General features: G+C 41.9%; 1 protein-coding gene across 5 annotated transcripts in view; it reads right to left on the reverse strand.

The window, feature by feature from the left end:
* Nucleotides 1-365: 365 nt before the first annotated feature.
* REV1 (REV1 DNA directed polymerase) overlaps nucleotides 366-24,482 on the reverse strand; it is a 401,814-nt gene continuing 377,697 nt past the window's right edge. For all 5 annotated transcript variants that reach the window (XM_033948190.1, XM_033948189.1, XM_033948188.1 and 2 more), the window contains 2 exons: nucleotides 16,743-16,845; nucleotides 366-775 (listed from right to left, as the gene is read on the reverse strand). In XM_033948190.1, coding sequence (XP_033804081.1) covers nucleotides 664-775; nucleotides 16,743-16,845 — 215 coding nt within the window. In that variant the 3' untranslated portion in view covers nucleotides 366-663. The remainder of the gene's footprint in view (nucleotides 776-16,742; nucleotides 16,846-24,482) is intronic.

The following is a 24,482-nucleotide window of genomic DNA, read 5'->3' on the forward strand; positions in this document are numbered from 1 at the left end:
CAACTTTTGGCCCCCTTTTACAAAGGTGATCATCATAGTGGGCCGCAATAATCACTCCGACATCTACAGGGATTCAACGGGTGTTGGAGCATTTGCCATGCGGCAGCTTCTACACCTTTGTAAAAGTGGGTATGAATGGTACATTATAAATAGTATGAAAAACTAAGTATAATATTTTAGTCTAATAAATATGAAAAATAGCATGATCACTTATATACAGAATGAACAAGGCTTCAAAAGACTTTGTGCTTACCTATGCAAAATTCAATAGTTCCATATTAGATGATATTTCCTAATAAAAGTTGCTGAGCTTACTACAAAAAGAAAGCAGATTATGTACTGACAAAATGAGTCCATACAAAATATACATACAGTTCTTTATTAAATTCTGAACACTTCACTTTAAAAAATTCATAAAATTTTATAAACAATCATTTTGTAAATAGAACCTATTCTACAATAAAAGAATGTTAAAACAATTATTTACATGCAATACTGACAAATTTGGCACTTTTATGAAAAGAAAAATGTACAAAACACTTGTTTAAAAATGGAGAATTATCATAAAAACTCAGTAAAACCTTCATGCACTTTAAAGATACCTCACAAGCACTTATGGCATAGTTAGTATAGAGCTCCAGGCCCTTATCGCTATCAGATAAGTTATATAACTTTTAATGTGCTTCCATAAGTCTGCTGTAAAACCACTTGAACATTGTCGAGAATGAAGTCGAATGCCATATTCCAAACTGACTCCACAGACTGCTGCATTAACCTGTAAAATAAAATGCATAAGAATATAATAAATAAGTACATGTAGAGCAGGGGTGTCCAACCTGCGGCCCCGGTAGAGGGCGATGCAGTGTTTTCCTCTGCTGCCCCCGGGTGTTTACCATCTTGCCGGCTCCCTCCTCTGTCTTGCTGTAGCATTTGCGCGTTTATGCGGCCCCAGAAAAAATTTTTTGGCCCAATGCAGCCCAGGGAAGCCAAAAGGTTGGACAAACCTGATGTAGAGTATTTAATCTACTATACTTCAGAATTATAAGAATAACCAAAATAAAAGGTTTTCCATGCCCTTATAAAAGTTGCTTGAATAGCTATACTAAGCTAGTAAAAAAGCAACAGAATCAAAGTATTATTTAACTAAAACAGTTCTAGATACAAGAGGCTCTGGGTTCAAAAGGGCTTTCCTATTTTCTATTTGTTACTAAACCTACATATTTTCTTTAGAGAAGACATGGTATTCCGTATGTTAGCTGTTACTTTCCACCAATCACGAATCTGCAGAAGGGTATCACTTTAAATCTCTGAACTCTTCCCCTTCTGAACAGCTCCCGCTTCAATTTTTCCTTCTACAAGTGAACTTAGGTATGTTCTGCTCTGCTTATTTTTGGGTATTTCTGCCATTGGTCTTCAAAATTTTTTTCTGCGTGACTTTGGTGCTCAGAAGTTCCCTTCTTGGGCTTACTCTACCAGGGAGTACCTGTGGAGCAAGCCTGCCTTCAGGAGCTCAGGGTTTGTTCCCCTGGGAGATGCTCGCCTGCTGATTCATCAGAGGCTTGAGCACAGGCTGTGGGGCCCCTGTGTAACAACCCTCTGGGCATCATAGAACTGGCTGTGAAGTTTCTCTCCTCAGCGAGGACTTTGGGGGTGGGAGGCTGTGGTTGAGGTCCACCCGACTGGCAGCCAGAATATCTCCATCTATGAACTTGTGCTGAGCAATCTGAAGCAGGCTGATTTGAACTGACAGGTACCAGAAGTCACAGTGAGTACCCCCATTATTCCCTATGGGAAAAATGGGGGGAGGGGTTCTAAAAAGTCCAGTTTTGAGGGTTTCTGGGTTTAGGCTCCTCCACTTCCAAAATCCCTAAAATGCTATTTTTAATCTTTTGGTTTGGATTCAACAGGCCATTTTTGGTGCAAATTTTCTTGGATTTTTAACAATTTTTTTTCAAAATCCTTTTTTTCTGTCTCAAAACCCATTGTTTTGCCTAGGGATCATCTGCAATGGATGCCCCAGGTCAGACTAGCCCCAATTTCTGCATTTTTTGCACAGATGTACTGGCTACGAGTGGCCTTATTCCATGTGCTAAAGGAGGAAGGGGCGGGAGCTTCAGGCTCAGCCTCTAATCAGTCCTTCAGGGCGTTAGAACCCCCAAAAGCCAAGAAAACAGAGTCTGCGGGGAAGAGATCTCATTTGGAGACCGTGAGTAATGAGTGGGTAAATACAAGCACATGGTGGCAGAGGAGAGCCTGATTCCCCAATCTGGGATCTTACAGGGGTCATTGGGGCCTCCGATGCAAGGCTTTTCCGACTGTCAGTATTCTATGGAAAACCTACTTAACAGGTACAGGAAGTGCTTCGCTGCCTAGGGAAGTGCCGACTCTACCACAGGGGGATCCTTCTCCCAAGCAGGTGTCTCCACCTCATTCCATGCTGGCTCCTAGTGTTGGAACCCTTCAGAGCAGAACTGGGATGACTGAAAGTCTTTTTCCATGTCCTCATTATCACATTACTCCTTTGCGTTTGTGGATGATTTGGGATTGCTTTCAGAGCCCAGGAGTGGCTGTTGATCATGGCTGTTGATCATTGCCTTTTCAAATCAGTTTCCGTTTCATATGTCATTTCTGACACTCTTTGTGTTGAAGCTCAAGGACCAGCAGCTCTCCCTCTCTCAATGCTCAATATGAGGAACCGCTCCAGGTGGAGATGGTTTTACGGTAGAGTTTTATAAATCATTCAAAATTACCCTATTACCATATTTATTAAATTTATATCAGAATCAACTAATTAAAGGTTGCATCAAAGATACTATGGCAGAATCATTAACTATAGTCTTACTGAAGCCAAATAAAGATCCCACATTGGTTTCAAACTACAGACCTATTTCTTTAATTAATGTAGATGGAAAACTATTGGCTAAGATCTTGGCTTTACGTTTGGCAAAAGCTCTCCCTTTTATTATTGATATGCACCAGACTGGATTTGTTGTTCAGAGACATTCTTCAAACAACACCAGATTGGCTTTGCATATGTTAAATTTGTCAAAAACCATAAATGATCCAGCCTTTTCAGTGTCCTTGAATGCAGAAAAGGCTTTTGACCGAGTGGAATGGACCTTCATGTATCAAGCAATGGAATGGTTTGGTATAGGTTCAGGATTTATACAAATGATCCAAACATTGTATAGCTCCCCTGTTGCCAGATTATATATTAATAATAATTCTTCAGAATGGTTTAGTCTAAAAAGAGGGGTTAGACAAGGCTGTCCCTTATCTCCTTTGCTTTTTGATATTGTATTAGAACCCTTGTTATTAGCTTTTCAACAAGCGAAGGAGATATAGGGTATTCCTTATTCAGTTCGAGAATATAAAATCTCTGCTTATGCAAATGATATTTTGCTTTATTTGAGAAATCCTAAGACAACCATTCCTAGCTTTCTTGAAATGATTGAGAAATTTGGAAAATTTTCAGGTTACAAAATAAATTGGAATAAATCTGAAGTTCTTCTATCTGGAAAGATGAGGGAATAAAATATTTGGGTATATGGATAAAAAACACTCTGGAAGAAACAATAAAAATGAATGAAAGATGTTTATTACAAAAGGTTACAGAATTATGTGAGTAATGGAATCCTTTACATCTATCCTGGTGGGGGAGAGTCCAAACTATCAAAATGATGATTTCTCCTATGGTTTGTTACCAAATGGGTATGATACCAGTTTTTTTTTTCAGGGGTCTTTTTATAAAAAATTAAACAGTATTATTACAAAATTTATTTGGCTGGGTATACTTGCTAGTATCTCTACATAAACCAATTGCAGAGGGAGGGGTAAATTTTCCAAATTTTTACAGGTATCATCAGTCCTATATTATGCGCCAGGGTATGTATTGGGTCCTCCCAGATCTCATAGAAAAGCTCCCAGGTTGTCTGAGGTTGGAATGTCAGCTCTTGTTTCCTCTGAGGCTGTGTCATGTTCTTAGTATCAAAATGCCCATGTTGTTTAAAGAAAACAAAATATTAACAGATACATGGAAAACTATAAGATATATTAATAATTTAACACCTATTCCAATACAAAATTCTACAAATCAAACTATATGGCTTAACTCCAAGATTCAATTGGTGGATTTAAGATCATCTGGAAGCACTGGATTATAGCAGGAATACGTATTATGTTATATCTAATGGTAAACTGCTTGATTTTTCACAGTTGCAACACAAATTTGGTCTAGATAAATCGCAAAGTTATAAATGGTTGCAACTGAAGCAGGCCATTCAGGTGGGGTTCCCTGAATGGAAAAATCTTAATAATCAATATAGTTTAGAGTTCTTATGCTTTCAGACGGACTTTCTGGGACACCAGGCCGCACAGTGGTACAAATTAATATCTGGATTAATTATTAAAAAAACAAAGAATGGTCTTAAGAGACATTTGGAGCATTGAGATTAAGTATCCAATTACTGCATCTCAGTGGCCACTCATTTGGTCTTGGAGGATGAGATGTACAGTGTCTGCAACTATGAGACAAACATGGTTTTTCCTGTTGCATAGAGCCTTCTGGACCCCTGTTCGTTTAAAAAAATTAGATAGCTCTAAGTCTAATAGATGCTGGCATTGTCATCTTGAAGCAGGGATTTTAGACCATTTATTATTCTATTGTCCATTTATTATAGAATTTTGGAAATCAATTTGGAGCCAGATAAATTGCTTATTAGAAAATCATGTGGCATTAACATATGACACAGTATTATTTGGCATGAGGATGAGGGCCAAGAGCCAAATATCCTTTAATAATAATAAACTAAGCATTGGCCACATTTTGACAGGGGTTGCCATACAACAAACACATAGTTGGAAAAGTTGGAATAGACTGAACTTTAGTTTTTGGTGGAATTCAGTATGCCATATTTATAAAATGGAAAGAACATTAGCCATTCAAAAAGGGAATTTTAATAAATTTCAGAATGTGTGGAGACCATTATCAGAATATTGTAAAGAATAAGTATATATTTTTCTTCCCTGTTAAGTATAAATGAAAAATAGGGCAGGGGGAGGGGGATTTTATTATTGAAGACAATGATTTTATGAAATATAAAATGTAGGGAGGGAGGGGGATAAATTTAATTTGATAAAGATCAATTGTAAAATCTCAAGTGAATTATCTATGTTACAATGTTAGTATCAATATTGTTCTACTTGATGTAAGTTATAAAATGAATAAAGAATTTAAAAAAAATGCTCACTATGAAAGGCACTAATGCAAAGGGTATTTAAAATTTGATACACTGCCTAATCAAAATTCTAGGCGGTGTACAATATAAAATACATGTAATGTATTTAAAATTAACAAATACAGACGACTCAGGGGACTTGATACATGACATGGTGTACAGAAACATATGGAATATGGGAAAGAACTACAATCTTTGAAAGTAAAGAACAAAAAAGGGAAAAAAACAAATGGGGGGGGAGGAGAAGACAGATCTTCCTGTTACAGACATCCTTTTTTTTTTTCCTGCCCATCCGGACATTACCACCTTAGTCACCAATTGGAGTCACCTGAAGGCTCTCTGAAGGTGGCCAAAGCTATGTCTAGGCGCTATCCTATAGTGCCAGACTTCCAACAGCTGTTTGTACAGCCGAAAGTAGATTCTGCAGTAGCGCAAGTGACTAAGCACACCTTCCCTTCCTATTGAGGATGGAGCAATGCTAAAGAATACACAGGACTGTAAGGTTGGCATGGTCCTTAAAAAGTTTGATGTGCTGGCTTTGGGTATCAAAGCTACAGTAGCTGCCTCCTTTGTGGCATGGGCCTATCATACCAGTCTTCAGACTAGTTCCTCAGCGCTGGGGGATGCCTGTCCTCACATGTTTAAGGAGGAGAGTGGATTATGTGGCCAATGCTCTTTACAATATTATCAGAGTACCGAGTAAGGTTTCGGCTTACTCCATTTCTGCCCGCTGAATGCTCTGGATCAGACAATGGGCAGGCAACAGCCTCCAAGGCCACTCTCAGCAGATTATCCTTCAAGGGGCAGATGTTTTTTGGCAAAGGACTGGGCAACCTCTTGGCCAGTGTGGCAGATCACCATCCCAAATCCCTCTCAGACAGCAAGAGCCAGTGTTCTGCCAAAGGCAGCAGAGGCAATTTTTGTGCTTCTAGGAGATCCTACCAATTTTTCTCCGGTTACTCTTCTCAGAGGCTTGGCAGTTACAGGTGCCAGCAGCAATGATACCAGGATGACAGCCACCCCTCTTCATATCGGCAGGTGGCTGTCAGCTTTCTGGAAGAAATGGGAACAGATTTAGTCTGACCATTGAGTTCTGGACATTATCTGGGAGGGGCACAAGATTGAGTTTTCTCAGCCCTCTCCAGATCTGTTCGATTCCCCACCTGGACAGCTGGAGGCCATAGTCAGAGCAACAGTGCAATGACTCTTGGATATTCATCCCATAGAAACAGTTCCTGAAGAAGAATTGGGCTAAGGCAGATACTCATTCTTCATAGTGCTCAAGAAAGGCACCAGAAGAATGGAGGCCCATTCTTGATTTGAAGTCAGTAAACGAGGCCCTAAAGGTTCACCACTTTCGCATGGAGATGGTCCGCTCCATTAATAGCAGCAGTGGCTCCAGGATGCCTCTCAGGATTCACAAATGATTGATCCTCATGACAGATGCCAGCCTGAGAAGTTGGGGGGCAATGTCTGGAAAGCAGTATATTACTAATGCTCAAAGTATGTGAAACAAGATTCTGGATTTAGAAGCTGTGTTGGAAAAAGATGAGTTAGATATAGTGGAGATCACAGAGACATGGTTCACGGAGAACCATGACTGGGATGTAGTTATACCGGGCTATAATTTGTTCAGGAAAGACAGGGTAGGAAGAAAAGGAGGGGGAGTAGCGTTATATGTTAAAGATCATATTAAAGCCACACAATTGCAGGATCTGCAGGGCAAGGAAGAGGCACTGTGGATCAATTTGGAAAGAAGGAATGGTGAATATATTTACATTGATATGATATACAGGCCTCCTTCACAGACGGAAGAAGTGGACAGAGATTTAACAGTAGACATTTAGAATATATCTAAAAAAGGGGAAGTTTTACAAATAGGTGATTTTAACATGCCAGAGGTTGATTGGGATATCCCTATTGCAGGATCTTCTAGATGTAGGGAGATCCTAGATTCTCTACAAGGAGAACTGTTCCAGCAGTAGGTAATGGAAGCCACAAGGGATGGGGGTCACACTGGAATTAGTGCTTACAAATGGGGAAAATGTTTCTGATGTTACAGTGGGTGATCATCTGACATCCAGTGATCACCACATGGTACCGTTTAATATTAAGATGGATATAGAGAGGGCTTATTCAAAAGTAAAGGTTTTAAACTTTTTAAAAACTAACTTTTTTTGGATGGGGATTACGTCAAGGAATTGTCTGGATGAGAATGTCTGGAAGGAGAAGAAATGCAGTGGTCAAAACTGAAAGGAGTTATTGTAAGGATGACAAACCTTTTTGCAAGGCAAGTAAAAGTAAGAGGAAAAGAAGGCCACTTTGGTTCTCAAAATAAAAGGTTAGCTTTCAAAAGATTTCAGAAAGAGGAAGACAGGCAAAAATATCTGGAAAAGTTAAGAGAGGCTGATTGAGTAGTCAGGAAAGCAAAGATACAAATAGAAGAAAAAAATAGTTGATACAGTTAAATGGAGAGACAAACTTTTTTTTTTTTTTTAGATATATCAGTGATAGGAAGAAGTGCAAAAGTGGCATTGTAAGACTCAAAAGTGAAGGGGAGAAATATGTAGAAGCTAATAAAGAAAAGGCTGAATTGTTTAACAAATATTTCTGTTCTGTGTTCATGGCTGAAGCGCCAGGAGTGGGACCGCAGAAGACAAACGCATATAGGGATGGAGTAGTGGTAGACGCTGATCGATTTTCAGAGTGTTGTGTTTGTGAGGTGCTAGCTAAAATAAAGGTAGACAAAGCGAAGGGATCAAATGGTGTACATCTGAGGGTGCTGAAGGAACTTAGGGAAGTTCTGGTGGCTCTGCTGATTGACCGTTTCAATGTTTCTCTAGAGTTGGGAGTGGATAAAGGCTGATGTGGTCCCTCTACACAAAAGTGGAAGTAAGAAAGAAGTAGGAAATTACAGGCCAGTAAGTCTGATTTCTGTGGTAAGCAAATTATTGGAAATGCTTTTAAAACAGAGAATGGTGAAGTTTCTGGAATCCTGTGGATTACAGGACCAGAGACAACATGGATTCACTAGAGATTGATCAGACTTGTCTGACAAGACCTATTTCTTTGACTGGGTGACCAGAGAATTGGATAGAGGGAGTATGCTAGATGTGATGTATTTAGATTTTAGCAAAGCCTTTGACAGTGTTCCACACAGACGTCTAATAAATAAATTGAGTGCCCTCGGGATGGGCCCCAAAGTGACAGGCTGGGTCAGGAAATGGAGTGGAAGACAACAGAAGGTAATGGTCAATGGCAATCGCTTTGAGGAAAGGGATGTTACCAATGATGTGCCTCAAGGTTCTGTTCTTGGGCCTGTTCTTATAAAAACATTTTTATAAGTGATATTGCTGAAGTTCTGTCAGGTAAGATTTGCCTCTTTGCAGATAATACCAAAATCTGCAATAGAGTAGACACCCCAGATGGTGGGAGTAACATGAAAACTGATCTAGCAAAGCTTGAAGAATGGTCTGAAATTTGGCAGCTAAAATTTAATGCTAAGAAATGCAAGGTCATACATTTGAGCTGCAAAACCCCAAAGGAATGGTACAGTTTAGGGGTGTGTGTGGTGCAGTGGTTAAAGCTACAGCCTCAACACCCTGGGGTTGTGGGTTCAAACCCGCACTACTCAATGTGACCCTGAGCAAGTCACTTAATCCCCTCATTGCCCCAGGTATATTAGATAGATTGTGAGCCCACCAGGACAGACAGGGAAAAATGCTTGAGTACCTGAATAAATTAATGTAAACTGTTCTGATCTCACTTGGGAGAACGATATAGAAAATTGAATAAATAAAGTAAAGTAAAGTAAAGGACTTATGTGTATAACAGAAGAGCGTGACTTGGGTGCGATTGTATGTGATGATCTTGAGGTGGCCGGATTGAAAAAGTGACAGTGAAAGCTAGAAAGAAGGATGTTAGGGTACATAGGAAGAGGTATGGCCAGTAGGAAAAAGGAGGTATTGATATCCCTGTATCAGACTCTGGTGAGACCTTATTTAGAATATTGTGTACAATTCTGGAGATGCACCTTCAAAAAGATATAAAAAGGATGGAGTTGGTCCAAAGGAAGGCTACTAAAATAGTGTGTGGCCTTCGTCATAAGGCATATGGGGACAGACTTAAAGATCTCAATCTGGAGGAAAGGCGGGAGAGGGAAAACATAGTAACATAGTAGATGACAGACCCGAAAGGTCCATCCAGTCTGCCCAACCTGATTCAATTTACATTTTTTTTTAAATTTTTCTTTTTAGCTATTTCTGGGCAAGAATCCAAAGCTCTACCCAGTACTGTGCTTGGGTTCCAACTGCCAAAATCTCAGTTTAAACCTACTCCAGCCCATCTACACCCTCCCAGCCATTGAAGCCCTCCCCTTCCCATCCTCCACCAAACGGCCATATACAGACACAGACCGTGCAAGTCTGCCCAGAAATGGTCTTAGTTCAATTTTTAATATTATTTTCTGATTCTAGATCTTCTGTGTTCATCCCTTGCTTCTTTGAACTAGTCACAGTTTTATTCTCCACCACCTCTCTCGGGAGCGCATTCCAGGCATCCACCACCCTCTCTGTAAAATAGAATTTCCTAACATTGCCTTTGAATCTACCACCCCTCAACCTCAAATTATGTCTTTTGGTTTTACCATTTTCCTTTCTCTGGAAAAAATTTTGTTCTACGTTAATACCCTTCAAGTATTTGAACATCTGAATCATATCTCCCCTATCTCTCCTTTCCTCTAGAGTATACATATTCAGGGCTTCCCGTCTCTCCTCATAAGTCTTCTGGCGCAAGCCTCCTATCATTTTTGTCGCCCTCCTCTGGACCGCGTCAAGTCTTCTTACGTCCTTCGCCAGATACGGTCTCCAAAACGGAACACAATACTCCAAGTGGGGCCTTACCAATGACCTGAACAGGGGCATCAACACCTTTTTTCTTCTACTGGCTACGCCTCTCTTTATACAGCCCAGCATCCTTCTGGCAGCAGCCACTGCCTTGTCACACTGTTTTTTCGCCTTTAGATCTTATGATAGAGATGGTTAAATACATATGTGATGTAAATGCGCATGAGTCGAGTCTCTTTCATTTGAATGGAAGCTCTGGAATGAGAAGGCATAGGATAAAGTTAAGAGGTGGTAGGCTATGGAGTAATCTAAGAAATACTTTTTTACAGAAAGGGTGGTTGATGTGTGGAACAGTCTCCCGGAAGAGGTGGTGGAGACAGAGACTGTTTCTTAATTCAAGAATGCCTGTGATAGGCACGTGAGATCTCTTAGAGAGAGGAAGAGATAATGGTTGTTGCAGATGGGCAGACTTGGCCTTTATCTGCCATTATGTTTCTATGTTTCTCACTACTGCGGTCATCCCCTCCAGGGCAAGTTGATCCCAGTGGAGTGCAAGTGGTCCATAAATTGTCTGGAACTGAGAGCCATTCGCTCAGCTCTGAAGGTGTTACAATCCTTCCTGACAGAGAAGTCAGTCAGGGTGTTTTCAGACAATGCCACTGTGGTAGCTTTTGTGAACAGACAAGGAGGCACCAGAAAAGCTTCCCTATACCTGGAGGCACAGATGTTATTCCAGTGGGAAAAAGATCATTTGCAGGCCCTCATGTGGCAGGGGTAGAGAACTTCCTGGCTGACTTTCTCAGCAGGCAGACTCTGGATCCAAGGGTGTGTCTGCCCTCATTGTGCAGGGCTGGGAAAGACCAGAAATAGATCTAATATCCACAGCCAAAAACGTAAAGGCAGATTGCTTCTACAGTTGAAGAGATGAGCAGGGAAGTGCAGGGCTAGATGCCCTTGTTCAGCCCTAGCCGTCTGATCTACTTCTCTATGTATTTCCTCCAAGGGCCATGGTGTGTCAGACATTCGCAGGTTAGTGACCCATCAGGGGCTGGTGATTCTGGCAGGTCTGGACTGGCCCTGAAAACTTTGGTAAGCAGATCTGGTGCATCTTCACAGAGGTAGGTCTTTCAAGCTGCTGGTTCACACAGGGCTCCTCAGTCAGTGCCAAGTTCCCATGAGGAATCCAGATTGCTTTGATCTTACAGCACAGCTCTGATTTTGAAGGGTTACTCAGAGGTCATCTTTACAATCCTCATTTGAGCGAAGAAGCCTGTGATGTTTACGGCTTATGCGAAGACCTGGAAGGTTTTCCACTTATGGTGTGCCAAGAAATAGGTGGAGCCTGAGAAGGCTATCCCCGTTATTCTAGCTTTTTTATAGGCTGGTCTTGAAAAGGGCCTGGTTGTTTCGTCTCTTAGGGAACACTCGAAGTTACCGATAATACTTTTAAAACCAATAGGAGGAAATATTTTTTTCACTGAAAGAATAGTTAAGTTCTGGAATGTGTTGCCAGAAGATGTGGTAAGAGCAGTTAATGTAGCTGGTTTAAAAAAAAAGGTTTGGACAAGTTCTTGGAGGAAAAGTCCATAAACTGCTGTTGAGACAGATATGGGAGAAGCCACTGCTTGCCCTGGATTGGTGGCATGGAATGCTGCTACTATTTGGACTTTGTTAGGTACTTGTGACTTGGATTGGCCTCTGTAAAGACGGGATACTTGGCTAGATGGACCATTGATTTGATTCAGTAAGGCTATTCTTATGTTCTTAAATAGCCGGTCTTTCATGATTTCAGGCCTGGAGAGGCATGCACTCCTTAGCATCTCGTCCAGATGTCACTCAGTTTATGAGTGGGGACGCTCAGATTGTGAGCCCCATTGCTCAGGCCATTCCCATCTTGGGACCTCAAGGTAATTCTGAAGTGCCTATGTCGGGCTCTGTATAAGCCCCTGCTGGACACATCTCTCTTGGATCATATGGTTAAGACTGTTTTTGGTCACCATTGTCTCAGCAAGGCGGATCTTGGAGTTACAGTGGAACCCTTCCTCTGGTTTATTGAGTTGGGTGTTTCTCTCTGGCCAGTGCCTATCTTCCTTCCAAAGGTAGTATCTGCCTTCCATACCAACCAAGAGGTTCGTTTACCTGTTTTTAACCCCAAGGGTTCAGCAAAACAGGACAAGATTTTGCAGAGGCTGGATGTACGTAGAATCTTCCTATACTACTTGGAGAGGACTAATGATTCTCAGCAGTCTGATCGCCTTGTGCTAACTAGCCAAGAGATGAGGCAAACCAACCTCCAAGGCCTCAACTGCCAGATGGATTTGCATGGCAAGTTCATCTTCCTACATTGCCTGCGGTAAACAGCCCCCTAGCTCAACCACAGTACATTTGACTAGAGATGTGGCTGCATCCTGGGTGGAGTCCCAGGCTGTTTCGCCTGATGAGATTTGTAGAGCTCTGATCCAGAGCATCCGGCAGACCAAAATTTAGTAAGCTGAAACCTTACCAAGGACTCTAATGATGTTATAATGAGCATCTGCTACATAACCCCGGCCCTCCTTAAACATGTGAGGACAGGAGTCCCTAAGTTCCAAGGGGCTAGTCCCGCAACCATGGCATGGCAGGCTCGCGCTATGAAGGAGGCAGCTGCTGCAGCTCTTTTCAGGAACACATTCACTCTACGGTCCTGTGCATCCTTCAGCATCACTCCACCTTCACTAGGAAGGGAGGTGTGTTTGTTCACTTGTGCCACTGCAGAGACCACCTTTGATAACAGTTGCTGGAAGTCTGGAGCCATAGGATAGAGCTGAGACATAGCTACTCTCCACACTTTTACGAAGTTCTATATTGTGGATATGGCGGCTTAAGAAGATGCCGCTTTTGGTGTCCTCAGTTATGTGGGCAGGTCCATTTGTCCCTCACTAGACATCTGGCATTGCTTTGGTATATTAACTAATGTACGGAATCACATGTCTTTGCTAAAGAATGATAGATTAGGTTTTTACCTTGCTAATCTTCTTTCTTTTAGAAGACATGGGATTCTGTACGGCCTACCCTGTACGGACTTTGATTCACTCTATTTTTGCCTTAGACATTGCCAGTGGCTGTCTTTGGACATCTTCTCCTGTTTTTAAGATTAAGCAGAAACATTACTGCAGGAACATGGGGGGGTCCCTGTTCACTTTATCCTTCGGAGGGTTTTATTGCCCCTACTGGTTGCACTTAGCAGTTTGGTTCCTACCTATTTATGTATGTAACTGTTGTTCAATGTGTTAACTTGTTACATGTTTATTAATCGTTGTTTCCTTTATCATAAGTTACAGAGCACAGCAGAATGTGATTTGAGCCGGGGAAGCTCCCCATGCCCTTACTTCTCTTTTCTTCTGGTTCAGTGGAGTTCAACTGCGTTGGTATCAACTGAAGGAGGGAGCTGTTCTCTACTTCAGAAGGGGAGGAAAATTAAAGCAAAATTTAAATTTAAAAAAAGTCAGAAATTTAAAGCAATATCCTTCTGCAGATTTGTGATTGCTAGGGAGTAACAGCTAACTTATGGAATCCCATGTCATTTAAAAGAAAGAAGATTAGCAAGGTAAGAACCTAATCTATTATTGGAAATAAGATCATCAAGCAGTGTTAGGGCTTTTAGTCATGGTCAGTGTCACCTTCCCACAATTTAAACAGCCCTAATGCTGCAGAGCCAAAAATAGAGTGGTGATATTGAAGTCGCCACGCATTAGAGTCACAACTGTGCATGAGTAACCTTGAAACATGTCACAACATGAACATACTTGTTGCAACACGCTTACTACTTTCTTTGATACTCAGATAGATAAATTATTTAACACCCCTCTTACCATTTTAATGACTAAAATCCATTTTTAAATTAGCTTTCAGAGGCCAAAACCTCATTCTTCAAGTTAATACAGTATATTGCTGTTAAGGTATCCTGTCCTCCTGACAGGGTTAGTAAAAAAATGTATTAAAATTAGTCTAATAAAAAATTACTTTATTTCCATTTTCTATTTAAAAACATTTATCAATACAGCTACAATAAAGCAACATTTTTTTTCTACCTCTTCTCATTTCTAGTTTAATCACTCTCTTCTTTCAATCCAATGTCTTGTCCTCTTTCCCTTCCATGCATTTGCCCTCACTCTCTGCCCCTTCCATCTACTATGTTCCTATCTCTCCTCCTGTGGCCCTGCCTCTCCTTCTGTCCAGCTTCCCCCCCCCCCTGTGTTCTCCTTCTCCTGGAGCATTGGTCTTGACCTAGGGGCCGCCACGTGAGCGGACTGCTGGGCAGGATGGACCATTGGTCTGACCCAGCAGCAGCAATTCTTATGTTCCTCCTATACCCCTCATCCCAGGGCAAGCATCTCTCTTTTTTTCTCTCCATTTGTGGATTTAACATCTTTCCTACTCTTTTCTCCTCATTTTTTCTCTCTCTTCCCTTCCAGCTCCCCTATCCCAGTATCTCTCTCTCTCTCTTTTCCTCTCTCCTTGATTTCAGCCTCTCCCACTCTTCCCCACTGCCTTATCTAATCTCTCTCTTGTCTCCAGCCCTAGAGAATGACAGGGGGACAAATTTTTCCCTGTCTCCGCAGGAATTCATTTTCCCGTCCGTACCCCATTCCTGCAAGCTTTGTCCTCATCTGCACAAGCCTCAAACACTTTAAAATCATAATTGTTTGAGGCTTGTGCAGTTAAGGTAGAGCTTACAGGAATGGGGCAGGAACAGCAACAAAACTTGTGGGTACGGGATGGGGAAATTGAGTTCCTGTGGGGACGGGGACAGATCTCACAACACTCACTAGCACTTGATACTTCTGGCATATACTTCTTTCTTTCACACCGAGGGACCTCAGAACGCCACCCAAATCAATATGATTGGCATGGCAGCACTTCTCATAGGCTCCCGTTTTATTCCGGTATACTGGGACTGGTGCAGCAACATGAAGAGCTAAGTTCTCTATTTAACCCAATTTAATGAATTAATGTAAGTAAAAGTATTTGATATGAAGTTTTTGCTATGAAAGATTGATTGAAAAATATTTAATAGAAAAACTTTTAAAAAAAGAGTCTTTTATATTTATTTAAGGGATCTTTAATATGCAAAACAGTACCACAAATTATTATTTCATAAGTTAAAGGAATCTCAGAATTTAAAATATTATTAATTTTTCCCCAAATTGATTTCCAAAAGATCAAAATTCTTGGGCAGTAAAACAATAAATGGTCTAATGTTCCTATGTCTTTATAATTATGATAAGTACAGCTATACAACTGATTACACGAAACTGGAAAACTGGGATCGTCTCAACTTTACATTCTGGTGGGCAAGTTTATGTCTAATATATAAATATGAGAAAATTAATGCTGCTTTATTAGGGAATAATGAAAATTTTAAATTAATTTGTGGCCCATTGACGTCCTTTGTAGAATCTCTATAGTTATGGTTTGTTATTAGATAATATGCACGTCCAGGGAGGGGGGAGGGATGGGAGGCAAATAAGGTTGGAAAAATTGTTGGAAAAGTTTGATGGGGGGTGGGGAGGGTATTAATAAGCTTGAATATTTGAAAATTTTAAGTGATATCTATATTGTAAAATGAATAATTTACTCTGTATTTCACTTATTGTATATGTTTTTAAAAAAGGAATAAAGAATTAAAAAAAAAAAAAAACTTTTTAAATAAGTAAAAAATAAAAAATCTCTTGGATAAAATTAGAAAATTACACACCAGAATAAAAAGGGAGCCTGTGAGGAGTGCTGCTATGCCAATCATATTGATTTGAGTGGCGTTCTGAAGAACCTCGGTGTGAAAGAAAGAAGTGTATGACAGAAGTATCAAGTGCTAGTGAGTGTTGTGAGATATGAATTATTTACCTATATATGGTGCCTAGAACTGCATTCTCTATCCAGGCCATCTCTTTCCCTGCCTGCCCAATAAGGCATCTTTTATTTCTCTCCCCCCCCCCCTTGAGATTCAGCACCCTCCATCCATGCTTCCCTAAGGTTTGATAACTCCCCCTATTCCCTTCCCTCTCCCCTCCCTTACTCTCTTTCTTTGTCACACCACACCACCCCTCACACACACACCGTCAGCATTGCAGCCTTCACAACATGCTACTCTTGCTGGTGTTGGGCCTTCCTCTCTTCTGGGTCCCGCCTACTTCCTGCTTCCATAGGACCCAAAAGAGAGAAAGGTCCAGCGTCAGCAAGAGCAGCATGTTGTAAAGGCTGCCGCTGTGGAGAAGTTCTCGGACCATGACAATGCTGGGCCTGCACTAAATCAGTGAGGCCGATTTTTTCCAAGATTGAATCGATTCAACCAAAGTGAATTGGTGAATCGATTCAAATTGGGAATCAGGCAGCTCTATATGTATATGTAACATAACCCAGAAATTATGTGCATGTCAGTACATAAATTTGTTGAGGTAATTTTCAAACTGGAAGTACATATATGGATTTCACTTTGAAAATTCATCATGAGTGTACACAGTTAAAATGTCACTTTTATGTGTAATTACTTTCTGAGAAAATAAAACCAAGTCATAAATATTTTAAGCAACAAGCAGATGTATCTATTTAACTGAAGCAAGACTTTCATATATTAGGTTTTAGCTTTAAATATCTTTTTCTAATGGCAATGCCTAAGTGTTACCTTTTCATGTACTTTATCACCAGGTCTAATTTCTCCAAATCTTTTTCTTCTATCAGGTCAGTACAATACTTTACAACCTGAAGTATATCCTCCTCCATGGGATCTAAACAAACACACAAGAAAACACAGTAAATGCTTTCAAATGTATGTTATTTATATTTTAGTATTAATTTAGAGTGGATGCATTGGAAAATATTGATTTTATCTACTGTACTGGTCACAATATTGATTTATCTACTGGTCACTAGCTAAAAGGAAAAGAAACTCTTCACTGTCTTCTGTACTTTTGTAAACAATGATTGCCCATTCAGTGGTTGGACAGATGAAAGTGGCTAACTTTATTTATCTAATTTATACACCCCAAAATATTCATTTAAGTACCATGGAATTTTTTTAAACAATTAGGTGGTTGATGCTACCTAAAGAATGACACGGGTACAAATTTGTCCCCATCCCCCAAGTCCTGCCTTAACCGCAGAAGCCTCAAACACTTATGATTTTAAAGTGTTTGAGGCTTGTGCAGATGAGGATGGAGCTTCCAGGAATAAGGCAGGGACAGGACGGGAAAATGAGTTCCCGCGGGGATGGGGAAAAATTTGTCCTTTTGTCATTCTCTAATGCTACCATCAAAAGTGCTTTTGAATATCAGCTTAAATGTGACTTGTAAATACTAAAGCATGTCTTAATTTTTGATACAAAATTATCTGTCCCAAAAATGGGATAAGATTTGGGGTGTCTGGGGGCAGTGCTATTTACAGAATAATTAATAAGCAACAGTTTTCAGCTAGCTAAACGAATAATGCTGCTGAATATACATATAATTTGAAATAGCAAAGGTAGATGTGTCACAGAATCAGCCCTGAATATATAATTTAAGAGACACCTGTCATATGTCAGTCACAGATAGGAACTGCTTCCAGAATTGCGGCTATTGGCGCCTAGCAAGGACCCTAGGTGCCAGAAATGTATGCCAGGGTTTTACAGGCCTACATTTCCAGTATCTAGGATCCTTGCGGAGTCACGGCAAATGATGATGAAGTCTTAAACACACCCACTTCTAGACTTCAACGTCACTAGGTGTAGATCCTGGAGGGCACCTCATTTTTTTAATGCATTTTTTATTGGTTTTTAATGGTGCAGCCAATTATCATGCCATTTAAAATTAATGAAAATACTTAAGTTAGGTGCCGGCAGGCATGATCTAGTCCTCTGTTGGTATCTGACATTTGGTAGTTTATAGAGAATCCGTGCCTCACTGCTTAGTTGATTATTGATCTCTGAGTTTCTCATGTTTATTCTACAGCTGTTAATCACAAATATGGAAACAATTATTGATGAGAAGAACGTAGATACACTATTACGATAGCTGAAGACAAAATCTTCAAAAGTGTAGCCACAGTGGTAATTAAACAGATTTACAGTGTTTGGTTCCACTGATTATAATTTTGCTAAAAACAAATAGCTAATTTCATTCCCATAGCCATTAAGTTTGTTCAACCCTTTAATTGCCAGATGTTGAAAACAGCTGCTTTATATAATTTGATACTGAATAAGAGCAACAGTGCTAAGTAAACAGGCATTTGGAGATGCAGATCTCTCTAATAAGAGCCATAGAAGACACATGCTGTTTCTGAGCAACAATGCCAAATAAAGGATTAAAGGAGCAGGAACTGAAAATATCCTCATTCATCCCATTTTAGCTTTACGTTTTAAAACAATGTTCTTCCCTATTATCTAGTACAAATGTTCTTTGCTACTGGCTGGCACTGTCTTCCATCTTCAGCTAACTAGGAGGGCAGACAATTTCTGATTTTTTTTTTTTATTTCGCACAAGATCCGATTCTTTCGCTCCGAACATGTGGAATGAAACGCGGGCAAACAAACCTTCTGGTTCACATGGAAGGTGGAAACCACCTTCTGTAGAAAGGAAAGCACAGTTACTTACCGTAACAGGTGTTATCCAGGGACAGCAGGCAGATATTCTCTACATGTGGGTGACGTCATCCACGGAGCCCCGTAGCGGACAGCCTCGCAAGCAAACTTGCTTGAAGATCTTCAAAGTTTGTGAGTGCTGCACCGCGCATGCGTGAGTGCCTTACCGCCCGAGTCAGGGTGCGCGTTTCCTCAGCGTGGCCTCAGCTCAGATAGCTAGCAAAGAAGCCAACCAGGGGAGGTGGGTGGGTTGTGAGAATATCTGTGGTGTCCCTGGATAACACCTGTTACGGTAAGTAACTGTACTTTATCCCAGGACAAGCAGGCAGCATATTCTCTACATGTGGGTGACCTCCAAGATAACCAAAATGGGACGGTGGAAGAGTTGGCAATTTAGGAGAACAGATTTTGCAAAATGGCCATCACGTCTGGAAAAAGTATCCAGACAGTAGTGAGAGGTGAACGTATGAATTGAGGACCAAGTGGCAGCCTTGCAGATTTCCTCAATAGGAATTCATCTAAGGAAAGCTACAGATGCCGCCATCGCTCTGACCTTATGCCCCATGACTCAACCCTACAGAGGGAGACCAGCCTGAGCATAGCAGAAAGAGATACAAGCAGCCAACCAGTTGGAGATGGTTCGCTTAGAAACAGGACGCCCCAACTATTCGTATCAAAAGATATAAAAAGTTGAGGAGCAGTCCGATGAGCTTGAGTGCGTTGCAAGTAGAAAGCCAACACACGCTTACAATCCAGAGTATGAAGCACCACTTCTCCAGGAAGAGAATGAGGCTTTGGAAAAAATACAGGAAGAACAATAGATTGGTTGAGGTGGAAATCTGAAACCACTTTAGGCAAGAATTTAGGATGTGTACGGAGGATCACTTTATCAAGATGGAGAAAGGTGGATCCGCAACCAAAGCTTGCAGCTCACTGACTCTGTGAGCAGACGTGAGGGCAATATGGAACACCACTTTCCAAGTGAGATACTTCAAATGAGCCCTATCAATCGGCTCAAATGGAGGTTTCATTAACTGAGCAAGGACCACATTGAGATCTCAAACCACCGGAGGAGGTTTGACCGGAGGAGGATGGACATTGAAAAGATCCTTCATGAACAGAGAAACCACAGGATGAACAGAGAGAGGTTTGCCATCAATCGGCTGATGAAAAGCAGCGATGGCACTGAGGTGGACTCGATTAGATATTGATTTGAGACCAGCCCTAGACAAGTGCAGCAGATAGTCCAGCACTGAAGACAAGGAGGCAGGTTGCGGCTCCTTGCAATGCGCAGCACACCAAGAAGAAAATCTAGTCCACTTCTGATTGTAACAATGCCTAGTGGACCGTTTCCAAGAAGCTTCGAGAACATCCTGTACAGATTGTGAAAACTGGAATGAGGCAATCATGTCCAGAGGAATCAAGCTGTTAAGTGTAGAGACTGCAGGTTGGGATGAAGCAGAGAACCTTGACTCTGAGTAAGCAGAGAAGGAAAAACAGGTAGAAGCAGAGGCTCCCTGGCACTGAGTTGAAGTGGAAGGGAGAACCACGGTTGTCTGGGCCACCGAGGAGCTATCAGAATCATGGTGGCGTGGGCTGACTTGAGCATGACGAGAGTCTTCAGAATCAGAGGGAATGGAGGGAACCCATATAGAAACAGGTTCGTCCAATCCAGAAGGAAAGCACAATAACTTACCATAACAGGTGTTATCCAGGGACAGCAGGCAGATATTCTCACTGATGGGTAACGTCACCGACGGAGCCCCGGTACGAACACTTAAAGAACTTGAAAAAAGTTATTGACGCCCGCACTGCGCATGCGCGAGTGCCTTCCCACTCGTCGTAGGCGCGTGGTCCCTCAGTTAAGGTAAGCCAGCTAAGAAGCCAACCCAGGGAGGTGGGTGGGTTGTGAGAATATCTGCCTGCTGTTCCTGGATAACACCTGTTACGGTAAGTAACTGTGCTTTATCCCAGGACAAGCAGGCAGCATATTCTCACTGATGGGTGACCTCCAAGCTAATAGAGATAGGATGGTGGGAGAGTTGGCCAAAGAAAATACAATTTAAAACAAAATGTCTGAAGTGCCCATCCTGTCTGGAGAAAGACTCCAGACAGTAGTGAAAAGTGAAGGTATGAACTGAGGACCAAGTGGCAGCTGTACTGAAATCCTCAGTAATGTAATTGTAAGGAAAACAACAAAAGCTGCCAGAACTTGAACTTAGGGTCTGGTACACAATATCCCCGTGCCAGGCCAGTCTGAGTAAAGAAGAATGATGAATATAGGATATCCAAATTCAGTTGAATCAAAAGAAAAGTTTGGAATAAAATCACTGTGGGTCCGACCTGCGTAACAAGGAGGACAAAAAACCGCTTATAGGACAAAACATTTAAAGCCAGGATCCTCGTAGGGAAAAATGAGGTGCAGGAAACAACACAGACATGAGAACTGGCTGAGCGAAATGAAAATAGTAGAAGGTACTGTGAACATGAACACAGAATCATCTTGGCTTGATGAAAGACTGATAAGGAGGAAGCTGCTAGCAGGGCATGAAAACTCACCGATCCCCCTGAAAGAGGTGAGAGACAGAAGGAAAAACCATTTCCCAGGTAATAAACTCAAGTGGAGCTTACATCATTGTTATAAATGGTAGCATCAACAACAAGGAAGAACCACATGAATAGTCTAGACGACAGAGGGTGGTTACACACACGAAAAACCTCTGTTATGATACTGAGAACCAGAGGAGAAATCAGAAAGAGGGCGCTCCTCGACAGATCAAGGGAAAAAATGCAATAGCATTAAAAAGAAGTCTGAGAGCTATAGACTCAAGACTAGAAACAAACAAAGAAAAAATACCACCGGTTATGAAGGTGGAAACAGGCAGAGAGACACCAGGAAAGAAAACGAAACCACTTGCGATATCAACAAGGGAGAATGGCTGGTGTCCTGGCAGAAATCAACAAATGGGCTAAGAAAGATGTAATGAAATGGGCGCAGCCCAAAGAAAAAACCAATGAAGATTGGAAGAAATCAAAGATTCCTGAGTCGGAGTGAACCGAGCAGGAAAATGAGAAGAAGAAAGAGCTCCCTAAAATTTGAGTGGATGAAGAATGGAGAACCCATGTTGATCGCCTAAAATCCCACATAGACTCTCATAAGAAATTAGAGTCTGAGAACAGGGTGAAAAGATTAAGTGGAGAAAACTTCCACATGAAGAGAACTCAGAGAGGCGAGGCTTGTAAGAGTACATGAAAAACTGATAAGATAGCCGCCATGAAAGTGAAAACTGCTACACAGATGCAGCCAGAGAAACTCACTAGGTCCATAATGGAGAGGAAACATTTCCAGTACAGCCCCAGGAACACCACCCCAAGCAGACTTATGGAATAACCTGTCCTGTTGAGTAATGATAAAAATAGACTTTCAGATGCAGACCAGATCCGTAAAAAACAGATCTGCAAAAACAGGTACTGAAATTGAAAAGCGGCTACATGGAATGTGTACACAAATGTATGCCAAGGAAAACAATTCAGGCAGGAAATGAAGCTAGAAAGCCCATTTGACTAACCGGTCCCTAGCCTTGACCACTCTGCCCAGAAAGACAGAAGTCTACACACTAACCGTGAGGATGAATGCCACCAATTGGGAAATAATGACACATGTTAACCACTTCAAAGGGCGTGTCAAAAAAGTCCCTATAGAGATCAAGGAAGGGAAGTAAGGGACATTAGAGATAATTACAAGGAAGAAAAAGAAAATCAGGAAGAACAGAACACTGGCACTCTTGGTCGATGACCGGTACTATAGGTGTGGCTGTAGAAAAGAAGAAAGAACGCTGGTACCCTTGTCTCATGATAGGTACCACTGGTGTCGCGCCACGCTTCCAAGATGAACATGCCCATATCAAGACAGTCATCGACACTGAAGCGGAGCCAGATATAGGACTGAAAAAGGGTCAGCAGGACTTGACTCACTGCTACAATGACCAAGGTCGGCATGATTAGACTCACCTCTAGGATAAGCTGTAGTCTAAAGGAAAAAACCAACTTACCAAAGAAAAAGCATCACAGGCGGAACGGAACGGGGAAGCGGTGCCGGAAGTACGCTGGGTACCGGAACACTGGTGTCACCTGGTGCCTGATTCCTGGTACCAGATTACTGGTGTTGACTGGTGCTGGATTCCTGGCAGCATCGACTGGAAATTCCTTCTGGAGGAAAAAAGCAAAGGAAGAAAAAAACGACAAGGTCGAGGTCCCGAGATTGCTAAAATAACAGGAGGATGTTGGTGAAGGCACATTCCACCACAAAATAACCTTGTGGGGGAAGATTGGGCAGGAAAAACCAGCCAAGGACAAGAACCATGCAGAGGGGAAAAAAGAAAATGGTGATCCATAAGGCCACACAAGTCCAAACCGACAACAGGAAGAAAAAATGAAAGAGGTTTTTTTTTTTTTTTTTTTTTTAGAAGGAACTTAAAAAAAGAAATAAAAGAAGAAACTGACAAAAAGCCAGTAAAACGCGAGAGTGGAAAGGCAGCGAAAGAAAAAATTTTCAACAGCCATTGAAATGCAACTTCTTAGCTCCACGGAAACTAAGAAACTGAGGGACCGCGCACCTACAATAGGCGGGAAGGCACTCGCGCATGCGCGGTACGGGCGTCAAGAACTTTTTTCAAGTTCTTTAAGTGTCTGTACTGGGGCTCCTTCGGTGACGTCACCCATCAGTGAGAATGCTGCCTGCTTGTCCTGGGGTAAAGCATCCACCTCGAGTCAGTGAGGAGAGTAAATCTTGGAGCAGAAACGAGGCAACTTGTGGTTGAGGGGGGACGCAAACAGATCTATCTGCAGAGTCCCCCACCGAGCAAACACCTGACTCAGAGTCGAGGAATTGAGTGTCCATTCGTGAGGTTGCAGAAGGAGGCTCAATTTATCTGCCAGACAGTTCTGCTGGCCCTGAATGTAGACCACTGATGTTGTGGCGTATCGGCTAATTCCAAATCTTCAGAGCTTCCTGGCACAGAGCCAGGAATCCTGTACCTCCCTGTTTGTTGACATAATACATGGCCACCTGGTTGTCCGTCCGATCCAGGACCACGTGGTCGTGAAGCACATGATTAAAGGCTTTGAGCGTTGAAAATGGCTCGAAGCTCCAGACTGATGTGACAGCGACAATCCATGCTGGACCAATGGCCTTGGGTACGGAGACCGTCGAGGTGAGCCCCCCATGCGTACACAGAAGAGTCTGTTGTGAGGACCTTCTGCAGAGAGGGCGTGTGAAACAGAAAACCTCTGGAAAGATTGGAAGAGAGCATCCACCAGCGGAGAGACTGTCTTCAACAAAGGAGTCACTGCAATGTGTTGAGAGACGGGATCGCAATCCTGCCGCCACTGCGATGCTAGGGTCCACTGAGGAACTCAGAGGTGAAGCCTGGCAAAAGTAGTCACATGAACTGTGGAGGCCATGTGTCCCAGCAGGACCATAATGTGCCTGGCTGAAACTGTTGACAGAAGAGACACCCGTTGGCAAAGGCGAATGAGGCATCCTGATGAGGTCGAGGCAGGAACGAGCGGAGTCGAAGCGTGTCCAGTACCGCTTCAATGAACTGGAGAGATTGAGAAGGACACAACTGGGACTTGGGGAAGTTTACCTCAATGCCCAGACCTTGAAGGAACGTAATAGTCTGTTGAGTCGCTGCAATAACTTCCTGCCGAGAAGACGCTTTGATGAGCCAGTCGTCGAGGTATGGAAACACCTGAAGACCCTGCGTCCACAGGGCTGCTGCCACCACAACGAGGCACTTTGTGAAG

This window comes from Geotrypetes seraphini, chromosome 6, assembly GCF_902459505.1.
Source record: "Geotrypetes seraphini chromosome 6, aGeoSer1.1, whole genome shotgun sequence".
Lineage (NCBI taxonomy): Eukaryota > Metazoa > Chordata > Amphibia > Gymnophiona > Dermophiidae > Geotrypetes > Geotrypetes seraphini.